We start from the raw sequence: 16,934 nt of genomic DNA, 5'->3' as shown, positions 1-16,934 counted from the left end.
TGGCTCGACCCCCACAGCACAGCGGAGGCATGGGAAGACTTTTGGGCCTTGAGCGTGAAAATGTGCACCAAATTTATTTTAAAGCTCCTTCCTCCTCCGCACCAGAAAGAGGGGCTCCCTCCCAGCAGCAGCCGCATTGCCCAGTCGCTGCCGGGCCCCCACTGACTGACTGCCTGCCTGCGAGCACATCCACAGCGGCCTCACGGCGGAGGCAGCGTTTCCAACGCGGCTGACCTCTCCGGGTTTCATCAAGCGCGGCTGCCGGAGGAGGAAGTTATTAAAGCGATCAAATAGAATCAGGGAACCTAGAATTAACTGACAGCCACAAACGAGGGGGGCTTCCTACCAAGCAAGCGGAGAGAGAACATGACAGGTTTGCAAACAGAGGCTTCCTCAGAGGGAGGCACAGACACAGCCAGGCCGGATTTGCCGACATGTTAAGCACTCTCTCCAGAGGAACACCCCGTGCTCCCTCCAACAGAGTCAGGCCCTCGGCCCATCGAGGCAAAGACTGCCTGCTCGGACTCCCAGCAGCTCTCTGGGGCCTCAGGCAGGTCCAGAGTTTGAGAAGGCACCGGTCTGAGAAACCAAAACTTTCAGAGGCATGTTTAAGTAGAAGTGGCTGGCAGATATGGGCTGTTCTTTTTATCTTAAAAAAGGGTTTGGGGTGCAAGTAAGTTGTGCCGTCGAGTCGGTGTCGACTCCTGGCGCCCACAGAGCCCGGTGGTTGTCTTTGGTAGAATACAGGAGAGGTTGACCATGGCCGCCTCCTGCTCAGTATGAGATGATGATGCCTTTCAGCACCTTCCTATATCGCTGCTGCCCAATTTAGGTTTCCTCCATAGTCTAGGAAACATACCAGTGGGAATTTGAATGCACCAAGTCACTGAATTACAGGCTACATGTATTATGTGTGTATTCCACTCTTCCTCCAAGCAGCCCAGAGCAGTGTACATGGTTATATTTATCCTCACAACCACCCCGTGAGGCAGGTTAGGGTGAGAGAGAAATGACTGGCCCAGAGTCACCCTGTGCCTGAAAAAATATTTTAAAAAACAAAAAACAAAATGGCAGCACAGAGGATGAAAGACCAAAGGAGACTGCAAGGAAGCAGATGCTGGAGATGAATAAAGGAGCTCATAAATCTGGTGCAGATCACCCCAGCACAAAACACCCTATAAAACTAGCCCCCTGGACTTCCATCTAATTGCCAGGGGCAGCAGCAGGGGTGCTATTTCAGTACATCGTTGCATGAGCTGTTTGCAGTCAGGACTATCTGGGGGACCAGTTACAGGAGAGGAACAGCAGGAGGGAGGGGGCAGGCCCCTTTCAACTCCTGCCTGGAGGCTTCCAGCGGCATCTGGTGGGCCACTGTGTGAAGCAGGATGCTGGACTAGATGGGCCTCCTCGGGCCTGATCCAGCAGCAGGACTGTTCTTAGGTTCTTATGACCATGGAGCCCTTGCCAACAGCACCAAGAGGCCCCATTCAAACTGGTGGCTCTTCTATTCCCATTCAAACTGGTGGCTCCATTCCATTCTATTCAGCTGGGGGAGCGCAACCAGCCCTGTCTAGCTCCAGTACAACGGCTGGTGTCTATGGTATGTTGCTTTTCAGATTGTGTGCCCATTGGGGAGAGGGAACCATCTTTATTTATTGACCCATCACTGACTGGGCAAAGTCATTTGGTGTTAGTTACACTTCCAAGAAAGTTCAAGAAAGTTCTAAATATAGGTCATAGAATGTTTTATTAATGTGCTTGCAAAAAGGGAAGCAAAAGAGCAGTTTGGCATTTGTAGGATTTCAACTTCAAACCGTATTCGTTTTATTGAATAATTACCATATGTTAAGTTTGAATCATAGTAAATTTGAATCTGAGGAAGATCTTCTGCTTCTCTTGGGCATGCTATCATTTTGGAATTATTGATCTGATTATTGAGTATTAAAAATCTGTTAGCAATAGCAGTTGAAATATAGTGATTATATTCAGAATGTCTTTAAAATATACTATTTTTAAAATGTCTTTCCCCAAGCATGTTCTGGTGTAAAAAGCATGCTGATTTCAGTGGGAGGATTGTGTATGCCAAATTCTGTATCTGTAGGTACTTGGGAAGTATGACTTTATTTCACACAAACAAACAAAACAAACTCTTCAAAAGATACATTTTGCTTTGGGAACGTTTGTTGAAAAGTGGTATATAAACATTCATAGTAGAAGCAAGGAGACCAGATAGAGTGGGGTGTCCAGATACACCCTCGGTGCTAGCTAGATATGCCACACTACTGAGCCATATCTCAGTGATCTTACTGGTTAAACCATAACACTGAACTATATAAAAACAATGTTTTTAGTCTAATTTTTTTTAAAAAAAATCCCTACACATAAGATGAGCAGACCTTGGGCTATCAGAGACACAGCAAGGCTGAAAGCCTTTTCTCCAACACTGTCTTCAAGAGGTGCCACAATGTGACAGCAAAAACGAACCTCCAGCTTCAGAGGCAGTATACCACCAAATACCAGATGCAGCTAGGGGCAAGTCACAGGGTCAAGGCATTGTCTTCATGCCTGGTTTGTGGGCTTCCTGGGGGCATCTAACCAGCCACTGTGGGACCCTGGAGAGAGAGACCTTCCCTCAGTCCAATCCAGCAGGATAATTTGCTGTAATAATGTGATTACAGAAAAATTTCCAGGTACGAGGCAACTCCATATGACTGCATGTTTTCTATGGGAGGGAACTGATATGACAAGCACTCCCACCCACACACCCACCCTGAAAATGGTAGGCCCAGTCACAGCTCCGCTGCTGCTCTCTGCACGTACCAAATCAAAGGCTTCAAATGTATGCACCGTTAGTTGGGAGTAAGCCCCAGTGGAGCTTGCTCCAAACCACCAGTGGGCAGGACTGGGGAGCACAAGAGAAGGCTGTGTGGCAGGTCTCTCTTGGCAGGTCTTTCGCCAACAACTTTCCCAAAGGAAGGCTCCGAATTTAATGGGCCATTGATTTGGGCAGAGGAAGAACAGTTTCCACTTGGCAGAGACCAGAGAAGGATGTCAGATTCTAATCTGCATTCTTGCTACAGCAAGCTGGTTTTTCCCATCACCTTTTACTGACCTGAAGACATCAAAACATGGAAGCTGTGCGTCTCACAGCACCACCGACACACATATTTCTATACCGCAGGGATTTCCCACGGTCCCTGATCCAATCCCTATGGCCAACAGCCCATCCACGGATGCAGGATTTATAGGCTAAATCGGTTAGATTGATGAAAGAACTTTTAATTGATTAAAAAGGCTTCTTCCAATTAATTGGGCTGCAGAATTGGTTTTAAAATCATTTTTAATGCAAGGACTTAATAGATTAATAGAAGGGAGCAAGCACCATCTTCAGAGCGTTTCCACCTTTTCTCTCACAAGGAGAGAATGCCTCTAAGGAATGCCTCTACCTGCCACAGCAACTGCAAACATCTTCCAAATATGCTCTTGTTTCAGATCTACTGTTTTTAACCAGATGCAAATGGGATCAATTAATCAGCTAAAGTTCATGTGACTAATCATCTATTACTGGTCACAGCTCTAACTCAAACTTGGCCTTTGACCATTGTGGCCGGGGGGGTTACTGGAGCTGTAGTCCAACAACATCTGTGGGACCCCACTGAGAAGCTCTCTCCTAGCTGCCAGACGTGATAGCTCTATGGAGCATCTGTCCCTGCCTCCCAGCAGCAGCTTGCATAGATCCTCTCCCACCCCGGGCGCTGCCTGCAGGCCGGCCATTCGTCAGGTTAGCCGCACAGCTCTACCCTACAAATGACCAGCCTGCAGGCAGCTCATGGGGCAGGGGAGTGAGGAACCATCTGAGCTGCCTCCTTTGGTGCTCCCCCCCCCCACCCGCAGCTCATGAGGACAAGCTGCTACTGTGGAGCATCCATCTTCAGAAGCAGTATCCCTCTACACATTGGAATGAGGCAAGGGATCCCACAGCAAAGGAGGCCTGAATGCCCAACTTGCAGGCTTCTTGGGAGCAGCTGGCAGCTAGACGACTTGGGCTCTCCTTGGCCTGGCCCAGACAACAAGGGCACAAGAAGGGGGCTTCTGAAAGCATCTGAGGAAAAGGAAGCTGGAAGATTAAGGCGACTCCTGCTCCCCGCCCTCCACCACCCACACCCACCCACACACACAACACACACACAACACACACAGAGGTTTCCTTTGCTCTCCTGAGAACGGCAAGCACCTTTCCCACTCCAGAAGAACGTAAGAACAGCCCTGCTGGACCGGGCCCCAGGATCTAGTCCATCTCATCCAGCATCCTGTTCCACACAGCGGCCCACCAGATGCCTTTCCTCCACTGCAGAGGTGGGGTATCTCAGCATCTCTGCGCTGCTGCTGCGTTTATGAACGACCAGCATCCCCAAGGAGTAGGGAGTAGTAAATTTGCATATTCATAAGCCTTCTGCATTATTCAGCGAGGCAGAGGAAATGCCTTTGAACAGCAGAGGGGGAGGGGGCAAGCCCAACCTGTCCCCGTCTTCAGAAAAGGAAACCCCTCACCAACCTTGCCCAGGTGGCCGGACGGCCCCCACCCACCCGCCCGGCCCAGAGAGGACTGAGCAAACTTGGGAATGCCATGCAGGCGCCCCCCGTGCAACCAACCTGGGCTGCTAGTGCAGAAGACAGAAAGACTCCAAAACCCACAGTGCAGTGCTCCACGGCTGGCTGCTAACTTGAGTGCATTTACAACTGCCCTAGTAGTTCGCTCCAACGTCAGCCTCTCAGCAGGACCTCCCCTCCCCTCTTCACCCTGTCCCTTCCGAAGGGGAAATGATTCAGCGGCTCTTCCGTGCTGAGAAGGAAACCAATGGCCATCGCATAGGAAGCTGCCTTCTACTGAGACCAGCCCTTGGTCCACCTGGCTCAGGATGACCTTCACTGACTGGCAGCAGCTCTCCTGGGTTTCGGACCTGATGACGCTGCCAGGGACCTTCTGCGCGTGCAAGGCGGGGGCTCTGCTCCCAAGCGGCTGTGGCCCCTGTTCGGCATCACTCGCACTCTGCTCTTCTCCGCAGTGGGATGGGATGATGGCCCCCAGCCTGGGCGGCTTTAAACGGGGCTTAGACCTATTCGTGGAGGGCAGGCCTATCAAAGGCCAGCGTCTCAGTGGAGACAGGCTGGCTCCAGGCTCAGAGGCGGGATCCCTCCGAATATCAGCTGCAGGGGAGCAAGAGCGGGAGCGGGTGCATGCCTTCATCTCCTGCTCGGGGGCGGGGGGGGCTCCCCAGAGGCATCTGGTGGGCCGCTGGGGGAAAGAGGGTGCTTGGGGCCGGGGCCTGATCCAGCAGGGCTGCTCTTAAAGGTAGAGTGGTGTGCCATTGAGTCAATTTCGACTCCTGGCGCCCACAGAGCCCTGTGGTTGTCTTTGGTAGGATACAGGAGGGGTTGACCCTTGCCTCCTCCCGCACAGTATGAGATGATGATGCCTTTCAGCATCTTCCTATATCGCTGCTGCCCAATATAGGGGTTTCCAGCAGGGTTTTGAACCAGCAACCTCTGGCCTGCTAATCAAGTCATTTTCCCAAGGCACTTGGAGTAAAGGTAAAGCGTGCCGTCAAGTCGATTTCGACTCCTGGCACCCACAGAGCCCTGTGGTTGTCTGTGGTAGAATACAGGAGGGGTTGACCATGGCCTCCTCCCACGCAGTGTGAGATGATGCCTTTCAGCACCTTCCTATATCGCTGCTGCCCAATACAGGAGTTTCCCATAGTCTGGGAAAACGTATCAGCAGGGATTCGAACCGGCAACCTCTGGCTTGCTAGGCGAGTCATTTCCCCACTGTGCCACTAGGTAGCTGGGGCTGCACAACTGTTTCTGTCCCAGCAGCCAAGGCAGTGCGTTTTCTGGGTACCCCAAGCAGGGAAGCCTCGGCATCCCGAGACACAGAAAATGACACACTCTGGGCCTGATCCAAGCCTTGCAGGGAGCGCTGCTCTCTCCCTCCGTGCAAAGCCAGCAAGAAGCACAAGGAGCAAAGAGGCGGCTGCCAGGAATCCTCCCTCCTCGCCTCCAGTGCTACTTTCAAAGCTTGCAAAGGTGAGCTCTGAGAGGAAGCTGCTTCCACCAGAGCCGGAGGTGGGAGCCCGCATGTGGCATCGGGCCCTCCGTGCAGCTGGGGGGGGGTTGCTGGGGGGCCTAGAGGGCTGGTCAGTGCAAGTGCAGGGGGGCCGGCCCGGTGGTGGTGGGCTCTCCCAGAGCCTGAGCATCAGCTCCTTAACGGGCAGGTCTCCATTTGCTCCTTTGCCTCTTCTTTGGGAACATCTCTCTTTAAATCTCCCTCTTAAAAAAAAAAGTTGAAGAAAGCTTTACATTCAAACAAAATCACAGAGAAACCACTGCCAGCCGCAAAGGCCGCTATCATGGCTAAGCTGCTTTGGGAAGCTTTAAAGGGATTGTGGGGAGCTTTAAGACAATTAAAGGGGAAGAATCAAGCAGCAAGGCGGACGGAGGGCAGAGCACTCCTCCCTGGAGTTGTGGCGGAAGCAGACGGCCCAGCGCCCATTCCCTCCTCCACTCTCTCTGGCCACTCATGGCCGAGCAGCAACAAAAGAACCCGAATTTCTGCAGCAGGTTTTTCACACATGGCTCTATCCCTCTGAAGAGCTCTTCGCGGCACATTCGAGGCATTTTAATTGGAAGGATTAGATGGACCATTCGCACAGCCATCAGCACCTCCATCAACACCTTCGGAGAAAGCAGAAGCCCCAGAGTTTTCTTCAAAAGCTGCTGCAAAGAGAGGCTTTTTTTACCCTGGACAAAACTCAGGCTAAGCCAGAATTCGCAACAAAGCCCTGTCTGTCCTGGTCCCCGAGAGCCCGCAGGGAGGTCGGGTTAAATCCAGCAAATATGTGGACTGGCACACTCCAATCAGGAGTGGATTCGGGGGAAATGCCCTGTCTGTGAAATTTCCCAGGGACTTTTTTCAAGCATGCAGTGAACCCAGAGGGCCTTATTGCCTGCCCCCCTTCTCCCCCTTTGAGAGCCAGCGTGATGGAGTGGTTAGAGTGCTGGACTAGGAGCGGGGAGACCCGAGTTCAAATCCCATTCAGCTATGAGACTTGCTGGGTGACTCAGGGCCAGTCACTTCTCTCTCAGCCTAACCTACTTCACAGGGTTGTTGTGAAAGAAAAACTCAAGTATGTAGTACACCGCTCTGGACTCCTTGGAAGAAGAGTAGGATATAAATGTTGTAGTAATAAATAATAATAACAACAACAATAATAATACTTCAGAAGGTGGGGAGTGAGCAGGGCCTTTGGTTAAGTTCTTCAAGATCAGGCAGATGGCCTTTTAGCTACCTGGTCCTAAACCTTTTAGGCTTCCACAGCTTAAACAACAGTAGCCCAAACTGTGCCTGGAAACAAACTTGGCCACGTCCGTCAGCCTTCTCTGCTCCCACAAAGGTGCCCAAAGCATCGTCTCTACTGGCCACATCCTCTCCACCTGACCCCCAAGCCCCAGTTCATCCATTCCACAAGGACTAGTGCATCATCATAAGGGCACGAGGGAAGGTATCCCTTCCCTCCGGCTGGTGGCCTGCGGCTTCAACAGAGCCCTGAGAAGGGAGGGGGCAGAGCCAGCAGGCTGAGCCTGGGCCAACCGAGGCAGGGGGAGGACCTGCTCCCCACAGAAGGGAGGGGAGGGCTCCCACTACTCTACAACGCCTACAATCACCTGCAGGAGCAGCTCATCATAAGGAGCCCGGGGTGTGTGTGTGTGTGTGTGTGGCTGCTTCTCCTTCCCAGAACTTTTTTCGCTCCTCTCTCTCCTGCCCCACCCCAGCGTTAATGAGAACCCTGGTGTCTGCAGGCTGGCCATCTGTCAGGTAGAGCTGCGTGGTTAACCGGAGGCAGCTCTACCTGACGAATGGCCAGCCTACAGGCAGAGTTCCAAGGAGGAGAGGCAGCTGTGCCTCCTCTCCCTTCCCCGCCTGCTTCTTACTATGAGCCACTCCCAACTACAACAACTACAGGTAATTATATTCCGCTTTCCAAACCAAGTTCTCAGAGTGGTTTACACAGAAGAAGTCATAAGCCATGCCACCCCTGCCAACCTGAAAGCATGAATCGAGGCCAATTTGCAGCTTCCCAGATGACACCCTAAAGTCACCCGGGCGAGCTAGCAGCCATCACACTGTATCTTGTGGCAGTGAATCCCATAAGTTAATGATGCCCTGGGCAAGGCAGCTCTCTCTTTTGTCAAGCAGCTTCACTAGGTGAGCCCAAGTTCTAACACTGTGGAAAAAATGAGGGAAATTTGCTCTCTGGGCCATTATATAGGTTAGAGGAGGAGTTCTCACCCTTGGGTCCCCAGATGGCACTTGACTACAAGACCCATCATCCCCAGCCAAAGGCCATGGGGGCTGGGAATGTTGGCCGTTGCAGTCCAACACCACTGGGAAATCCAAGGGTGAGAATCCCTGGAATGGAGGCTTTATACAAACTGTCTCACGTCTTCATTATTCAAGCTCTTTCTCACATACCCCCCCCACAAAAAAATATTTATTGATTTAACATATTTCTATACCACCCCAAACTTGCATCTCTGGACGGTTTGCAATTAAAATCATTTAAACCTTAAAATCATTAACATCAAAAGTTTTAAAAACTATGAATCTAATCAAAAGCCTGGGTAAACAAATGTCTTCAGTCAGTGCCTTTTGGAAAGTTGCCAGGGCTGGACGGAGGGCCTCTGATTTCAACAGGGAGGCATTCCAAAGCCCCCCGGGGCAGCCACGGAGAGAACGGGGGCAGCCCATCTCCCAACCGTAGATGAGCCCCTCCAGGTGATCTCAGTGGGCGGTGGGGTTCATGGCGAAGATGACGTTTTCTTAAGTACCCAGGGCCTAAGCGGTTTAGGGGCTTTAAACAGCACCTTGTATTTTGCCCAGAAACTTATCGGCAGCCAGGGTAGCTCTTTCATCACAGGAGTGATCTGGTCTCTCCAAGATGACCCAGAGACCAACCTGGCTGCCGCATTCTGGACCAACTGCAGTTTCCGGACTATGTACAAAGGCAGCCCCACACAGAGCACATTGCAGAAGTCTGGTCTGGAGGTTACCAGCATATGTACCGCTGTTCTGAAGTTGTTCATCTCAAGAAACGGATGCAGCTGGCATATCAGCCAAAGCTGATAGAAGGCACCTCTGGCCACCGCCTCAACTTGGGACACCAGGGAGAGGGTTGGATCCAGAAGCACCCCCAGACTGAGTACCTATTCCTTCAGGGGGAGCATGACTCCATCCAGATCAGGCAGATCAAAATCGTCTCCCAAGTTCCGACCCCACACAATAAGTACCTACGTCTTATCTGGGTTCAGCCTCAGTTTGTTATCCTTCATCCAGCCCATCACCGCCTTCAGGCAGGCATTTAGGGAGTTCATGCCTTCTCCCAATGAGACTGACATGGAGAAACAGATTTGGGTGTCATCAGCATATTGATAACACCCTGCACCAAATCTCCTGATGATCTCTCCCAGCAGCTTCATGTAGATGTTGAACAGCATCGAAGGCAATATGGACCCCTGAGGGACACCACACGAAAGTTCAGATTTTGACCACCATCTGGAACCTGTCTGTGAGAGAGGAACAGAACCACCCCAAAGCAGTGTTTCCCACCCCCAATCCCCTCAGATGTTCCAGAAGGATACTATGGTCAATAGTATTGAAGGCCACCAAGAGATCCAAAAGGACCAACAGAGTCACACTTCCTCTGACAATTCCCGATTGGAGATCATCCATCAGGCTGACCAAGTCAGTCTCCAACCCAGAGCCTGCCCGAAAGCCAGTCTGAAATGGGTCTAGATCAGGCTGCTCAACTTGGGCCCCACCCGGCTGTTTTTGGACAACTCCTCCCATCATCATCTCCAGCCACAGTGGCCAAGAGCCAGGGATGATGGGAGTTGTAGGCCAACATCTGCAGGCAGACTGAAGATGACAGGGATTCCCAGATGTGGTTGACTACAACTCCCAGCATCGCCAGCTGCAATGGCCTTTGACTGGGGATTATGGGAGTTGTAGTCAACAGCAGCTGGGAATCCCTGTTAGAGGGAACACTGCTCAGCAGTATTTATTATTTGCATTTCTAGACCACCTCGTGTCCCGGCTGTGACCGCAAGGCAACGCATAACAAATCAAAGACAAGGATCATAAGGCTTCATTAAAAACACCCTCAGAATCAGCCAACACAGCAACAACCAGCCCTATAAACAGAGTGATGGTGGCCAGCCCACAGCAGTTCATGAGGAGAGCTGGTCTTGTGGTAGCCAGCATGACTTGTCCCCTGAGCTAAGCAGGGTCCACCCTGGTTGCAGATGAATGACTGGGAGACTAGAAGTGTGAGCACTGTAAGCTATTCCCCGTAGGGAAAAGCATCTGCATGCAGAAGGCTCCCAGTTCCCTCCCCGGCAGCATCTCCAAGAGAGGGCTGAGAGAGACTCCTGCCTGCAGCCTTGGAGAAGCCGCTGCCAGTCTGGGCAGACAAGACTGAGCTGATGGACCAAGGGTCTGACTCCGTAGATGGCAGCTTCCTATGACCAGGCCTGGACGGAGTCTGGAGGCGTTGAGAAAAGGGCAGGCCAGAGGGCCCCAGAGGGGCCTCTCTCTCTCTCTCTGACACCCAAACAACCGAGTGCTGGGCTGCCCCCATCTTTCCACCCTTGGTGTTCATCACGGAGAGGATTCACAAACCCAGATTAGCCACTTTGCACACACTGACCAGGGGACGCCAGCCCGATTTTCTTGAAGAACACGCCCTGCTGGTGGCATTCACAGGATGCAACCCTTTGTGGGGCTCACAGATGCACCAGTTACCCGTTCTCCAAGCAGCTTCCCGAGCCATGCAAAAACCACAGGCCAGAGCCAGTGGGGCAGGGAAGCTGTGTGCAGGGGCTCCCTGGAGACCCCACCGCCGCTAAGGGGTCGCCACTGCAGCTGCTCCCATTCCAGCAAGCAGCTCGGGGCGGCGGGACCGAGCCAGGCCTAAGACTGCATCGCCTGCAATCACACCCAGGTCTCAGAGGCAAGGAGCGGCTGTCCAGCCAAGAAAGCTGCAGACACTTCTCTGCATTTCTGAGGAGCTTCTGGCACCGGCTCTGGACTGCAACACGCACGTCTCCGCCCCTGTCAGCCTCGAAAGGCAGCAGGCTGCCCACAGCAGGCTCCACCCCACCACCACACACGCCCCGTGCTCACCCACAAATTATGGCCCCGGGTCACCTCTGCTGCCAAGGAAAAGGACAAGGCGACGGAAGGAAGGGAACGACGGACGAGCCAGGAAAGAGCAAGGTCACGAATCCCAGGACTGGCCGGAGTGCAAAGCAAAACGCCTGCCGCCAGTGGGGTTCTACCCTGGGGAGGAGAGCTGGGCCTGTGGTGGAAAGAACAGTCCCCTTTGCTAAGCAGGGTCTGCCTTGGTATGCATGTGGATGGGAGACTACATGTGTGCGCCCTGTCAGAGATTCCCCTCAGGGGATGGAGCCGCTCTGGGAAGAGCATCTAGGTTCCGAGTCCCCTCCCTGGCAGCATCTCCAAGATAGGGCTGAGGGAGATTCCTGCCTTCCATCCTGGGAGAAGCCGCTGCCAGTCTGGGTAGACAATACTGAGCACGATGGACCAATGGTCTGACTCAGTAGATGGCAGCTTCCTACGTATAGGGAAGGATCATAGCTCAGTGGAAGCACATCTGCTTGCATGACGAAGGTCTCTGGTTCACTCCCTGGCAGCATCTCCAGGTAGGGCCAGGACAGGCTCCTGCTTAGAGACGCCACCAGTCCGTGTAGACTAGGGGTTGCCAACAGGGGGTACCCAAGGCCTCCCCCCCCCACACCCACACTGCTGCCATGCTGCTCATAAGCAGCCTTATTGAAACGAATGGGGCAAGTTTGCGTCAAATGGGAGTAACTTCAAAAAGTTATTTATTTCAGCTGGAGTACTCACCACCTGGATGCAAGCCAAGGACTGGAATAGTCTCACAACACTAACATTTAAGCAAGTGTGCGTCTATGTCTGTATAGATAAACACACACTAAAATTCTCTGTGAGGTCCCAGAGCTGACAGTTTGCGGACAGACCCATTTGTTATAAAGACAGCGGGGACGCCATGGCATAGACGATACTGAGCTCGAGGGTCCAAGGCGGCCGGAGGCCACTTCCCGCGCCCCTCGCACGGCCTTCCAGAGGGTGGGGCCTGCTCCACCTGCCGATGCCAACTGAGGCAAGGTTGTCCTGCCCAGGGGACGTGGCCTCCTCAGTGGCAGCCCCCCCGCCTTCCTTCCCAACAGAGACCTGCTCCTCACAGCTTTCTGCCGGTGGATTCAAACCATCATCTTCCTCCAAGCTTTTTGGCCATAAAAGATGGGCCAGAAAAGGAGCACCTTTTAGCTTCTATGGTAGTTACTAGACAGTTCTCTGTCCATATTTAACTTAAAGGTAAAGGGTGCTGTCGAGTCGGTGTCGACTCCTGGTGACCGCAGAGCCCTGTGGTAGAATACAGGAGGGGTTGACCATGGCCATCTCCCATGCAGTATGAGATGATGCCTTTCAACACGTTCCTATATCGCTGCTGCCTGACATAGGTGTTTCCCATAGTCTGGGGAACACACCAGCGGGGATTTGAACCGGCAACCTCTTGCTCCCTAGGTAAGATACTTCCCACTGTGCCATTAGGTGGCTCGTGTTTAATGTAGAAACACAGAATGTCGCCTTACGCCGAGTCAGGCAGGAGTGTCTCTCGGCCCTACCTGGAGAGGCTTCCAGGGATGGAACCTGACCTTCTGCATGGAAAGCACATTCTCTGCCACTGAGGTGGGGCCCACCTCGTAACTGGAGTTTTATTCGTCTTAATTTCGATACAGTTCTTATTGCACGGAGCACTAAGTTACGATGCACCCCACCTCGAGATATGGAACAAAAGGCAGCCTAGAACATTCAAAATAAACGGGTAGCATCCAGACTAAATTAGTCAAGATTAAGTCCTAGTGACATGAATAGGACTCGTTAGTTGCAACTGACTTTTGATTTCAATGGTACTTAGTCACAGCCATGGAAGGAACTCAAGAAGTCACTTAGAACATTAGTGAAGTCGTGTGCCAAATTGGGGGGGGGGGCTGAGGGAGAGCTTTCATCCCCAATATCCCTTGCAATTTCGCAAGGGGTCTCCTGGTCATACCTGAACATAGGATTAACCCTAACCCTAACCCTAACCCTAACCCTAACCCTATGATAGGAAGCTGCCACATACTGAGTCAGACCATTGGTCTATCTAGCTCAGTATCGTTTTCACAGGCTGGCAGCGGCTTCTCCCAGGCTGCAGGCAGGAGTCTCTCTCAGCCCTATCTGGAGATGCCGCCAGGGAGGGAACTGGGACCCTTCAGCTCTTCCCAGAGCGGCTCCATCCCCTGAGGGGAATCTCCCACAGTGCTCACACATGGAGTCTCCCATTCCAATGCAAACCAGGCCAGCTCCCCGCTCTAACGGCACAGCCTGACCCTGCCTGGGCAGCTCCGGAGATCAGCAGTCAAGGGCACCCAACCCCTTGGGGGCTGTGGAGAGGGCCTGGCCCCTTCCCCACAGCCCTCTGGGCTAGTTTCTCTCAGCACACCCAGCGCTGAAGTCTCTGCTGTCCTAGGAACTGCCCTGCAACCTCCCTTCGGCATCCACAGTGTGCTGCCGGGTGCTGTACAAAAGACAGAAAGGACCAAGCCAGACCCCTGCCCAGAGACCCTGGCAGTCTGTGTGGGGCAACCCCTCTGGTGCCAGGGGTCCATACCACACCACGGAGCTTGGAAACAGTGCTTGCATTACGGGGGTGGGGGGAGCCTGACCCCCTTTGCAGAAAGGTGCAGGGGCTTGGTTTGGGTAACACGGTGGGGGGGAGGAAGCGGGGAAGTGGTTGATTCCATTAAGCCCCCCCCCCCTCATTCAAGTGCTGCTTTTGAAACCATAGTCCCTCAAAACATAAATGAGAGCACATTGCACCACATCCAACTCGGGACTCCCCTCTCCCCTGAATCGGGGGTGGGCGTGGGGAACCTACAGCTGCTCAAGCCCCCTGTAGCAACCCCCCCCCCCCAATATCCCAGCTAGCAGGCCCACGGGGCTAAGCAGGGCCCATTTCTCATGCTGGGACCCAATCCCGGAACAGCTGCTAAGGCCCCAACGCTGCCCTATGCCGCTGGGGAAGGAGAGCACCTTCCCCCGCCCCAAGAGGAAGGGGGTGGGAGCCCAGCGCAGGGAGGGGGCTTCGCGGCCAGCCTCCGCCACAGCTGCAGGGAAGCCAACCCCCCATCCCAGAGCCAGCTGCAGGGAAGCAGGGAGAGGGAGAGCCCCGGCTCGGCTGGCCAAGGTGCCCAGGCCCTGCCGCGGCCTCTTGCCAGCCCGTCTGACCCACTCGAGGAGAGCGCCGAAGGGAACCCCCAGGAGCAGCCTTCTGTTCCGCGGCCTGGGCGAGCCCTTCCTCGCCTCTGCCACGGGGAGCGGCCACGCGCTGCACACGCTTTGCACTCGCACCGGGGCGGCGGAGGCGGGGGGCGCCCTCTTCGCTGCTCTCCAGCCTCCCCGCGAGCCACTCGGCTCCACTGCAGGAACCGACCCGGCCCCCGGCGGGCTGCAAGAGGGAAGGCTGGATGGAGGAAGGAAGGAGGCAGGCAGGCAGGCAGGCAGAGGAGCGCGAGCGGCTGCTGGTCCTCCCGAGCCAGGGGGCGCGGCTGCCTGCCTCGGCTTCCCCCGCCCCAGAGTTGCGCTGGCGGCCGCAGGCTGGCCGCTCGTCAGGGAGAGCTCTCTGCCTTGATGGTTGCCCCCGTGCAGCCGGTGAGGCGCAGGCAGAGCTCTTCCTGACGAGTGGCCAGCCTGCAGCCGGCGGCAACGCGGCGGCTCGAGAGGCGGGGAGCCAGCCCAGCTGCCGCCAGTGCCGCCGCCGCCGCCTCGCGTAACACTCCCTCCCCACCCCCACCCCCACCCCCAGATGCCAGGCTGGTGGGAGGGTGGGCGGCAGGCAGGCAGCGCGGTGAGTAACGCCGCATCTCATTTCCTCCGGCGCCGCGGGCCCGCTCCACCAGCGAGCGCTGCTACTCCGAGCGAGGTGCTGCTACTCGGGGCTGGAGCGTCCGCGGCCGGCCATGTTGGGCCAAGCGGACCCTGCGCTGCTGTGGGGTGGGGGGGCCAGGAGGAGCCCTGCCCGCCCGCCTGCCCCCCTCCCCAAGCCCAGGAGACGGCGCTGCCAAGGGGGCCAGGGCAGGGCAGCGCGCCTGCCCCGCCCGGGGTGCCCAGCTGCCTCCTGCCCCGGCTGGAAGAACGCGAGCGCTGGCTTGGGGAGGGAGAGCCCACCCCTCCACGTGCACGAGAGAGCACCCGAGTGGGTGGGGGCCGCGCAGCCCCCCCTGCAAGCGGGCGAGGGAGAGGGGAGCGCCCGCCGGCCCGCCCGCCCCCTCCCCGCCCGGTGCAGCCGACAGCTGGGCATCCATCCGGGCACGAGGCGCAGGCAGCCTCCCTGGCTTGCACCTCCCCGCCCTTCAACCCCTTCCACGGCGGGGCGGGGGGGGGCTCCCGGGGGAAAGCCCGGCGCCGTTCCAGCGGCTTGCCCAGAGCGCGCCACGCCGCACCCGCCCGCACTCACTGGCTTTGCCCGGCTTGGGCCTCTGCAGCAGCTTCTGCACGGCGCCGATGTCCTCCGCCTTCACCGCCTGCATCAGCTCCTGGTCCTTGCCCATGGCGAGCCCCGCCGCCGGCCACAGGCGCGGCGGCGGCGGCGGCGGCGGCGGCTGGGTTGGGCTTGCCCGGGGCGGGCCGGGCGGGGGAGCTCAGAGCCGGCGGCGCATCCTCCTGCTCCGCGTCGCTGCGCCTCGGCCGGCCCGGCTGGGGGCTCCGGAGGCTCCAGCCGCTTCTCCTCCGCCTCCTCCCGCTGCTGCAGTCGCGGCGCGCAATGGAGGCGCGCGGGGCCGGGGCGCAGCGCCGGGCGGGCGGCTCCTGGGCAGCGGCGGCTCCTTGGCCGCGCCGCCGCTACTGCTCGGCTCCTGCGGCCCCCCGCCTCCTCCTCCTCCGCCTGCTGCTGCTGCTGCTCCCCGCCGGCTCTAGCGGAGGCTCGTCCATGACCCGGCGGCGGGCGCGCTGGAGCTGCAACCGCGACGTCTCGCCGCCGCCGCCGCCGCCGCGCGCTGCTGCTGCTGCTGCTGCCGGAAAGCAGGAAGGCGGATCCCGCGGCAGCCCACGAGGGGCCGCAGCCTGGCTCGGGAGGGGCGGGGGGGAGGTGCACGGGCTGAGCCCGCGCCAGGGATGCCCGCCGCCGGCGGAGAGGAAGGTGAAAGGGCCCCTGAGCGCATGCAGAGAGCTGGGCCTCCTCCCGCTGCGGCCGGAACACGGCGGCCACATCCGAGTCAGGACTCTCCTGGGAAGCGGGGGATCCTAGGAACCTCGAGGAGGAGAGGGTCTCTGAGCAAGTGCAGAGGGCCGCGCATTGCTGGGCTGAAGCGCTTCCCAAGGGTGGGTCTTGGACCAGCCAGCCTTCCTAGCTCACAGCCCTCCCTGCGCAGTAGCCATCTGCGGACAGAGAGGGCTTTGCAGAATCTTCCCAGAGCAGCTCCATCCCCTGAGAGGAAAATCTTCCAGTGCTCACACATCAAGTCTCCCATTCATATGCAACCAGGGCGGACCCTGCCATGACCCAAGTCATGCTTGCTACCTCAAGACCAGCTCTCTTCTCATGACTAAGAGTAACTGATATACCCCTCTTTTGTGGGAGGGGAGCTGGTCTTGTGTGAACAAGCATGAATTGATAAGCAGGGTCCACCCTGGTTTGTATTTGAATGGGAGACTGCATGTCTGAACACTGTAAGATATTCCCCTTTAAGAGATGGGGCCACTCTGGGAAGAGCAGAAGGTTCCAAGTTCC

At 56.0% G+C, this 16,934-nt stretch overlaps 1 protein-coding gene across 3 annotated transcripts in view; it reads right to left on the bottom strand.

The window, feature by feature from the left end:
- Window positions 1-16,182, bottom strand: part of CASKIN1 (CASK interacting protein 1) — an 86,225-nt gene extending 70,043 nt beyond the window's left edge. For all 3 annotated transcript variants that reach the window (XM_053276007.1, XM_053276008.1, XM_053276009.1), the window contains exon 1: window positions 15,663-16,182. In XM_053276007.1, the coding sequence (XP_053131982.1) occupies window positions 15,663-15,756 (94 nt within the window). In that variant the 5' untranslated portion in view covers window positions 15,757-16,182. The remainder of the gene's footprint in view (window positions 1-15,662) is intronic.
- Window positions 16,183-16,934: the final 752 nt, after the last annotated feature.

The sequence above is a fragment of the Hemicordylus capensis genome, chromosome 13, assembly GCF_027244095.1.
Source record: "Hemicordylus capensis ecotype Gifberg chromosome 13, rHemCap1.1.pri, whole genome shotgun sequence".
Classification (NCBI taxonomy): domain Eukaryota; kingdom Metazoa; phylum Chordata; class Lepidosauria; order Squamata; family Cordylidae; genus Hemicordylus; species Hemicordylus capensis.
Note: the sequence above shows the minus strand (reverse complement) of the source record. Positions and strands in the feature narration are given on the sequence as shown.